Genomic DNA, 9,618 nt, shown 5'->3' on the forward strand with positions numbered 1-9,618 from the left:
CCAACCCAACCCGACCCAATCTAATCTAACCTAATCTAACCTAATCTAAATGTACTAATCCAACCGACAAATGCCATCAAAATCAACTAATCGTACCAAACATAGCACAAAATAGGTAGACCATTTATTTATAAATTTCTAAGGAAGTCCCACAAGGATCCATATTTAACATTCAACAAGCTAAAATTATTCATTCTTCAAGATATCCACACGATTATTAAGGTTTTTATTTTCCCTACAAAATTGTCTTCTCAAATATGCAAGACCTTAGAAACACAACAATGAAGCCACTTGGTATGTATGGGTATGGTATCACTGCTCGATCACACGCTTAGCCCCATCTAGAGTGTTCCTAAGCAGCATGGCAACAGTCATAGGACCCACACCACCGGGAACAGGAGTTATCCAACCAGCCACTTTACTAGCTTCCTGGAAATCTACATCCCCAACCAGCCGGTAGCCCGACTTTCTGGTTGGATCATCAACTGCGTTTGTACCAACATCAATCACTGCAGCACCTGGTTTTATCCAACTGCCCTTGATCTAACATCAACCAACAAAATCAATAAGCTAACAGAATTAATACTCTCTACTAGCAGATATTACTGGCCTGCAATGGCCATGCCTGTTTCTTAATGTTTCTGCCAATGTTTAAGGTCTCTGTACATATTTAACCTCTTCATCTTTCTGGAACTTTGATCCATGATTCTATTTAGTTTTATCGATATTGTTAACTACTTTGATTCAACACTATGTGGGAGCTAGAGATAGAAGAACGTAGATAATTGGACAAAATAAAGTCCAGCTCACTTCCGATCAGAAGAAACCATTCGTTTCATTAAACCGAAGAAACACGTAGCAATTATGGACAAAACCCACCATTTTTATTTCCCCCATTTACTCATCTTCATTCAAATCCCCATTACCCATTTCTTCCAAAACCTAGGTTTTTGCAAACTTCCAACCAGCCCTGCTGCAATGGAGTTCAGATCACGTCTCTTTAAAGATTGTTATGATCGCTTGGATCCAAATGGAAGCATTATGATTACCTATGCTACTCAAACTTGGAGGACTTGTGGATATGTGGTGAGTTTAATGCTTGTGCTTAAGTTTCCTCACGACTTCCTCTCTCCTCCCCTACACCACCAGCCATGTCTTCCCAACAATCCCACCAGTCTTCTTCTCAACCTCCTCAATTCCGATTGAGGTAGCTTCGGCTAAATATTAATTGTCAGAAATTGGAACTTTTGGGTGTTGGGTTAGATTCACAGCAAGCTGAGTTCGTCACATCTTCTTTTGGCTGCCAGGTCGGTTACTGATCTTCTACCTATTTGGCACTCTGAATTTTTGGGCGCCAATTAATGAAAAAATGGAGAAACGGTGGCACTATTGGAGGGCATCTCATATATCAGGAGGAGGAAGGCACGCCCTTGTCCAAAATCACAAAAGCTATAGAGATGTTGTGTAAGACTTTCCTTTGGAAGGGAGGCATTGACAAAAAGGGTAGCCAGGAGGTGGTCTATTATACAAACCCCTATTGAAGGAGGATTGCGCTGTTAATTGAACACGACTCTCCACAATGGTATGATACTGTCCACTTTGAGCGTAAGCTCTCATGGTTTTGCTTTGGGCTTCCCCAAAAGGCCTCATACCAATAGAGATAGTATTCTTTGATTATAAACCCATGATCATTCCCTAAATTAGTCGATGTGCGACTTTCATCCAACACTTCCCCTTGAACAAAGTACGCCTCCCTTAATAGAGGCTCGACTCCTTTTCTTTTGGAGTCTTAGTCATTTTTTACTATGCCTTCGAGGCTCACAATACTTTTGTTCGACCTTTGAGGATTCTATTAACATGGCTAAGTTTAGGGAATGGCTCTGATACCACATTAGATAAACACGATTTCCATGATGGTATGATATTGTCCACTTTGAGCATAAACTCTCATGACTTTGCTTTGGGATTCCCCAAAAGGCCTCATACCAATAGAGATAGTATTCTTCGATTTATAGACCCATGATCACTCCCTAAATTAGCCGATGTGGGACTTTCATCCAACAGGCGCCTTTGGACATTCCCAAGGGGAACATCCTTTGATTGGCAAAATGGACTTAGCGTGTTTATCAAGAAAAGTTTAAATAGGTAGAACTTAGGAATCAAAGTCTATATTCTCCAACTTCAGGGATTATATTCCAATGCTAACCCTTTTTTTTTTCTTTTCCAATACTATTCTAGCACCTAAAGCATATTTCATAGCATTGCTTGCTTTCAAGTAAACCTAGGAATCAAAGTCTATATTCTCGGTGAAGCCAAAAAGATATTCAAATAGAAGTATAGGGAAAGCGAAAACAAGTGATTGTAAAGCCAAGCATACCATTTGTGCCTGTCCTGCAGCAGCAATAACAATGTCAGCTTCACGGATAACACTTTCTGGATTGACAGAACGGGAATGGACAATCGTCACAGTTGCATCTGCTTTAAGGAGCAGCAATGAAACTGGTAATCCAACGATGTTGCTTCGCCCCATAACAACTGCCTTCTTTCCCCTAATGCTTATTCCACTTCGTGACAGTAGCTCAAGACACCCCTGTGAATAAAACCAAATCTTGAACATTGCTAAATAAGGAGCTATTGCTCTTCCAATTAACAGAAGATTAAACATTTGTTATTGCCTTTGGAGTGCAAGGTAGGAATAAGGGATCTCTGCCTTTCATTGCAAGTTTCCCAATGTTCAGAGGATGAAAGCCATCTACATCCTTCTCAATGTTGATTTCAGATAAAACTTTTTCCTCATTTATATGCTTTGGCAAAGGAAGTTGAACCAATATCCCTGTGAAAGCAAAAAAATTCAAAACTCTAAGCATTAAAATTTTGAACAAATTATTAACGGTAAGTTACTCTTACAACACTAAAAAAAGTACTTTTATGCAATTTGAAGAGTTTTTCAAATGCTCACACATAAAATAAACTACAAGGTTTTCGAAAGGGAAAAATCTCTAATTAACATTTTTCACACATCAGAAAAATGAATGCAAGTAACGTTTATCTATCAAAGAGGTGTTTTCACTATGCCATTTCAAACACAATGGAGGCTCCATCAAATTTGTAGTGCAGCACTAAAAAATCAAGTAAGCATAAGCATAAGAGCACAGAAGAGATTAACCATGCACTTCCGGATTCGCATTCAACTCATGGATCTTGCTGATCAATTCGGCCTCAGACACTTGCTCAGGAAGATCATAATCAAAGGACTTGATTCCAACTTCCGCGCAAGCCTTTCTCTTCATGTTCACATAACTCTGCGAATCCTTTCTACTCCCCACAATCACAACCGCCAACCCGGGAACCTTCACAAATCCCACACCATAATGAACAAGAAAAATACTAAAACCAGACAGATATAACGCATAATTTGTCACAATAATAGATCAAAATTCTAAAAACAACGTTCAAGCACAGGAAATTGAACCTTCCCGTATTTCTCAGAGAGTTTTTTCACTTCCTCCGCTATTTCAGATCTAACGGTCTGAGCGATTTGTTTGCCGTCGATTATTGTAGCTTTGTGCTCGGATTCGGACGCCATTTTTGCAGGTGACAAGGCGAAAAATGCTTATCCCTTCTGAATTGCGACCAGTGACAATGTCTCTCAGCAGAAGGTTGTAATGGATGAGCTGAGATCGAGAAGGATTGATTTTACTCGCTGAATCGGTGCAACCATGAAATCGCAGTTGAGGAATCTGATGGGCTTCGATTTGGGCGATGGACTGTGGCTCATGAGAAGTGGATCCGTTTATGAAAGTCGCTGTACATTGTTTGGGCTATTTTCTTTGAGCAAGATTTATTTATTTATTTATAATTATATATATTTTCTTTGTTTTAGTTTCTATTTATTTTATTATATATTAACATTTTTTAATTTAATTTATTATTATATTTCCATTATTCAATCGTTACCCTAAATTATAAATTTTATTGTAAATAATGGACTAAATTGAAAATTAGTAAATAATAGTGACTAAATTATAAATTTTTTGTATGTAATATATTTTTTAAATTTATAATAGATTGATTGTCATTCCTCCCTGAATATTTTAAAGCGTGATTAAATTATAATTTTTAATTTTTTTTCAATATTTGACGGTAAAATATATATATACCTCAATTCTGTGAAAATAACTCTAAAATTATTGAAATAAAAACTCATACTATTACAACATTAAATGTCTCGTTTTAAAATTCCTCCCTCAATTTTCGTCTGTTCCTCAACTTTAAAATAATAAATATATAAAATTAATATTGAAAATGGCACGTATAATGTTTATTCCGTTGAAAAGGTGGGAGAAAGTAAAAAAAAAAAAAAATTGAAAATTTTGAGAGAATATAGATGCTAATATATTCCCTAAGTAGACCATATTGTAATTTTAATATATAGTTTATGAGTTAGAATATGTGTCAAATCACAAGTATATGATAAACTAATCTATTTATTCCATATTGAAACTTTAATATAAATTTTTATGTTATTATAAAAATAAGCACAATTTTGTAATAAAAATAATAATTTCTATACCTTATGATTTTAATGTGTATTATGAACTTCAACTATAGAAAAAGATATTAAATATTTATTTATAAAACACTTTCATAATAATTTTTGGATAATATTAATATTTAATTTTTCGAAGCATGAAGTTATTCTTTCTTTCACAGTTCATGATTGATAACTTTAATATACAAAATAATTATAATATCGACAAACCATTTAAGTCATAGTTCTGAAGAACAAACAGTTTGCGAGACGAACCCTAATTAGTTCATGTGTGACTCCACGATCCCAAGAACATTATGGTTCTAATAGGATCTTCCTTTTGGTTTCGTCTCGTTCCAATGCCTCGATTTTTCGTCATGGCTACCTTCATGTTCTCGTAAGCTCGAGCAAGTTTTTCTCCGATAGTTTGACTCGACTCACTACTATCATCATCAGAAACGTGTTGAGCCTTCATATCTTCTATGTAAGCAAAAGAAGAGGGTGAGAGATATTAGAGTAAACATATATCTTTGGCTTCCGTATTTATAGCCAAAGGGAAAAGAGAAAAGGTAGCTTTACTTTTTCTTATAAAACCCTTTATGGTGAGGCCCGCGCACACCGTGTCCTGGATAAGAATTTTAAAATATTCTTTTTGAGTGGAGGGTGAAGGTGATATGTCGTGACCACACTAACTAAGTCGGGAATATTAGGGTTAAATAAGATTAAACATTTGAATATTAAGAAATTCAAAAATTCAGTTGATCGCACTTAGATATACTTATTTTAACAATCGTGGCACGATATTTGAAAAATATTTATTTCTATGCATTAAAATATTAAAAATAATTACTCGACTCTAATTTAGCATATGTATATGTATGTGTGTATATATATATATATCATTGTTTCCCGTTCAGACAATCTTAGAAAGTAGGTTCTGATCTTATCCATTTCACTGTTGTAAATGCTTTATGAGAAATAAAGTAGAGATGCTGTGCTTTTTCCTTTTTTCTTTTTATATATTTTGATCAAATTAAAATGTTTTATTTTTTATTTTTTAAAAAACTAAATAATATACGACTCCGGGCACGTGAGTGACTCCAGCATCAGACGATATTGGGCAAAGTATCACATTAGTGCTAGGCATTCTCCTAGTGCACGTGACCAAAACCATTTCGAACCGAGGAATAATGTATCCAAATACCTCAAACCTAGTTGACCGGTTCATACACAAAGTACATAATTTTACAACCAAAAGATAAAAAATTCAAATCCCTACTACCACGTATACTAAAAGAAGACAAGAAAAAAAAAAGATCCATAATTTTGTTTCCTCATTTATTCACGGGGTCTTAGCTACACTGATTCTAGATTTATCAGAACATGACTAAAAGAACTATTAATAACGGTCTACGAACTTTTAAAGCTAAATCAAAGCAATAATAATTTCAACTCGCATATGCTTGCTCAAATGGTAGTAAGAAAACACTTTATCAAAAACATATCTTAACCAGTTGTGTTATGCTCAAATTGTCAATAAAACGGAAACTAACATAAGTATCGATAAGAATATAAGAAGTTGCAATGCACGAGATACCTAAGATAGGGTGGTTTGAGCAATAGTACTCTCTTTGCTGCAAGATCCTTCTTGATTACTTTCCAAATATTATAGCACAACTTGGACTAGGTCCTTGATGGTATCATTCCCAAAAATAAGTATATAGGGACATTGCATACTCACAAGCATGTTGTATTGAGCATAAGGCATATGGTATCTCAAATAAAGCATATGCCATGAGAATGAGCATAGCAGCTCATGAATGATATTGATTACCATTTATAATGGAGATGCTTGAATAATTTAGTGAAGTGTTGTGGGTGGAGAAATTGATGGACTTTGAAGCTCTTCTAGTAAAGTGTCAAATAGGCAACTAGTATAATGATGACAAAATTGTTCACTCAGCAATGCATTGAGTGATATTAGAAGCATCATTGAGTTCATACTACATAGAGAATAACATGATGCTGGACATAAATTGGCCAAGCATTGGTTTGTCAGTCAACTTCTGGACCTAATAACGTTACAAGTGTTTTCTCATTCTCACTTGGAACAAAATTATAGAGCTCTTGAAATCTAGAAAGAAAAAGAAACGTTGCACATAAAGAGACTGATTGGTCTAAGATGCTTTGTGTGAGATCCTACATCAGTTGGGGAGGAGAACGAAGCATTCTTTATGAGGGTGTGAAAACCTCTCCCTAGCATATGCATTTTAAAAAACTTGAAGGGAAGACCGAAGGGAAGACCGAAAGGGAAGACCCAAAGAGGACAATATCTGCTAGTGGTAGGCTTGGACCATTACAAATGGTATCAGAGCTAGACACCGAGCGATGTGCCAATGAGGAGGCTGAGTCCCAAAGGGAGGATGACACAAAGCAGTGTGACAACAAGGATGTTAGGCCCCAAAGGAGGGTGGATTGGGGGGTCCCACATTGATTAGAAAAGAGAACGAGTGTCAGCGAGGATACTGGGCCCTGAAGGAAGTGTCAGCGAGGATACGCGTTTTAAAAGCCTCGAGGGGAAGCCCGAAAGGGAAAGACCAAAGAGGGCAATATCTACTAGTGGTGGACTCGGGCCGTTCTACGTTGGCAGGTGAGTTTGTTTATCTCTAGGTCTACAAACCCAATCTCCTCAAGCCTAGGCTTTGTGTAACCAAATTTATTAAAACTCAACTAAAAATCCCCCAAGTCAGATTAGAAATTGCAAAATTTTCCTTCATAAATAGTTCACCAATGCATGTCATGCAATACAAATACTATAGTAGCATAGGAAATTTTCCCATACACTGCCCTTTTAAGGACCAAAAGAGTGGTTCCATAAACGAGACTTTAAATTTAAGCTTAACCCAGTTGATGCAGATGTGTTCATCCTAATTATTATAAGCAACCTTCATCTGAATCAACAAAGATATTACTTCCTAGTACGTTATTCTATGATCGAGATCAATAACACAAATCATGCCATATATTGTAATCGTAATGGGAGACAACTTTTAAACAGATTAGTATAGGGATGGCCATAAATACCTAAACTCCATTGTTGTAAAACTTTCTGCAAGTGATAGCACCGATAGTGACGATAACTAGAGTCGACAATGCTCCCTGTCTGGAAAACAAGAATTCAATCCAAGACAAGGGTTTTGTCACCTCAGTTAGCACCTCCTGAAACCGTTCATTCAAGTCATCGAGGGATCCGGTGTTGTCAATCACAATGTCTGCCTTATCCCTTTTCAGATCCAATGCCATTTGAGCATTTATTCTGTTTCGAGCATCGTCTTCGCTCTGTCCATCTCTTGCAATGAGTCGTCGAAGCTGTGTTTCAGGATCCACCCACACGACAATTGTTGGCTTTGTCCATCTATCCATCTTGGCTTCAAATAACAAAGGGATATCAAGGACTATAACCTTGTAACCTTTCATCCACAGCTTTACAATCTTCCAAAAGATTCCAAAGGATATGTAAGGAGCCAATAATCTACCAGCAGACAATTGATTCAAATTAGCAATTCAATAATCAATCATTGAGTATTCTAAAAATTAAACAGTGAAGGTCATAAGCATAATACTTCCATATACCAAACCTATATTCATCATAGTTCCATGGTGATGAGATTGATTTCAATTCCACAAATAGGCCTTCATGATCAAAGGGTTCGAGAAACAGGGAAAAAAAATGGCAATAAAGGCTCAAAATCTAAAGCTCGATTTTCTTACTGATTTAAAAGTTTCCGTTTTCCAGGATCAGCAAATACGATTCGGCCCAGTTTTTGCCTATCAATGTCACCATTAGGTAGCAAAATGTCCTCTCCGAAAGCAGAAACAACCTTTTTCCAGCCACCAGTTCCTTTCTCCACCACATCCTGCAAATGTTCAAATAGTGAAAAGCAGGCTATGATACTCAAAAAATGTGAAGGCATGGAAGATAAGTAATATTCTAGATTCTTGTTTTCTTTTATAGAAGTTTCGAAAAACAATTAAAATAACATGTAACAAAGATGCTCTCTCATTGATAGATTCATTGTTTCTAAAGAGCGGGGTGTGATGTTCATCAACTCGAGGGCTAGACAGATTTCAACCTTTTCAGACCATTTTCCTCTACTCCTTGAAGCTGGAATTTAACTTGGGGTCCTTCCCTTTTCGTTTTATCATAGTTGTTTGAGTATGCCAGATTGCAGAAGCCTCATTGAGCCTACTCTTTTGCAAGATAATTCTTATGGTTGGGTTGGATATGTCATTACTTCAAAACTTAGAAATTTGAAGGGTGCCATAAAAGCTTGGTATACTGATTAAGAATCACAAAGGAAAATCTTACCGATCCATAAAAGCTTCTTACCGATCCACCGAACCCCTGTTGAGTCCAAAAGTAAACCTTCTTTGGGTGAATGCAATTAAGACAGATTCGATTCAGCTTGTTTAAAGTTGTCTATGTGGTGCTCTCTTTCTAAATCATTTCATAGAATCTCCTTGCAGGATATCTATCAAAATTGGGATGTTTTCCTTGCTTCTCCTTAGTTTTATGTTGTTTTTACTCCTACTTTCGCTTATTTATGTTCGACTTTTGCTTTTTAGCACTCCTTTTGGAGTTCGTATATATATGCACTAGTTTCTTTCCATTTATTTAATGAAAAGTTCCGTATCTTGTTTGAATAAGAGTAACATTCTAATTAGTTCAACTACGGTGGTTTCATTAATTTCAAATTTTAGGCAAGATCTATAATATTGCTGACTTACATGAACTATGAGGGTAGAAAGAATGGTCAAATTCAAAATCCCTTTCCTTTTCGTTGTATATTATACATGAAAAGGAGGGTAGAAATAATTTTAAAGAAAAAAGGGACAAACATACACGAGCTACGAGGTCAGCATCGATTATAGGTATGCCATGGGCCTTGAAGAGGTTGGACACAGTGCTCTTCCCCGACGAAATCCCACCTGTCAAGCCTACTATTCTCATTCTTCCTTTATCTGCAAACCAAAGATTGTGAAGCTTTGTATATAAATTCAACATAATTACTTGGGGGGTGGTGGGG

At 36.3% G+C, this 9,618-nt stretch overlaps 2 protein-coding genes across 2 annotated transcripts in view; both read right to left on the reverse strand.

The window, feature by feature from the left end:
• Positions 1 to 104: 104 nt before the first annotated feature.
• On the reverse strand, positions 105 to 3,753 carry LOC111452127 (bifunctional protein FolD 2). The gene is made up of 5 exons (XM_023092677.1): positions 3,473 to 3,753; positions 3,167 to 3,350; positions 2,676 to 2,833; positions 2,378 to 2,590; positions 105 to 543 (listed from the first exon to the last, which is right to left on the reverse strand). The coding sequence occupies exons 1-5, from the start codon at positions 3,584 to 3,586 to the stop codon at positions 313 to 315; spliced, it is 900 nt and encodes a 299-aa protein (XP_022948445.1). The 5' UTR covers positions 3,587 to 3,753; the 3' UTR covers positions 105 to 312.
• Positions 3,754 to 7,287: 3,534 nt separating this feature from the next.
• Positions 7,288 to 9,618, reverse strand: part of LOC111452128 (dephospho-CoA kinase) — a 4,271-nt gene continuing 1,940 nt past the window's right edge. Inside the window, exons 2-4 of the mRNA XM_023092678.1 lie at positions 9,435 to 9,553; positions 8,303 to 8,448; positions 7,288 to 8,063 (exon numbers count right to left, since the gene is read on the reverse strand). Coding sequence (XP_022948446.1) covers positions 7,616 to 8,063; positions 8,303 to 8,448; positions 9,435 to 9,542 — 702 coding nt within the window. The 5' untranslated portion in view covers positions 9,543 to 9,553 and the 3' untranslated portion in view covers positions 7,288 to 7,615. The remainder of the gene's footprint in view (positions 8,064 to 8,302; positions 8,449 to 9,434; positions 9,554 to 9,618) is intronic.

This window comes from Cucurbita moschata, unplaced genomic scaffold, assembly GCF_002738365.1.
Source record: "Cucurbita moschata cultivar Rifu unplaced genomic scaffold, Cmos_1.0 Cmo_Scf00014, whole genome shotgun sequence".
NCBI classification, from domain to species: Eukaryota; Viridiplantae; Streptophyta; class Magnoliopsida; order Cucurbitales; family Cucurbitaceae; genus Cucurbita; species Cucurbita moschata.

Excerpts from the sequence above, each read along its gene's own strand:
- LOC111452127 (XM_023092677.1), bottom strand. The coding sequence starts at position 3,586 with ATGGCGTCCGAATCCGAGCACAAAGCTACAATAATCGACGGCAAACAA. Across the intron at positions 2,834-3,166 it reads TGCGAATCCGGAAGTGCATG|GGATATTGGTTCAACTTCCT; the intron begins GTTAATCTCTTC and ends TTGCTTTCACAG. Across the intron at positions 544-2,377 it reads CTGCAGGACAGGCACAAATG|ATCAAGGGCAGTTGGATAAA; the intron begins GTATGCTTGGCT and ends GGTTGATGTTAG.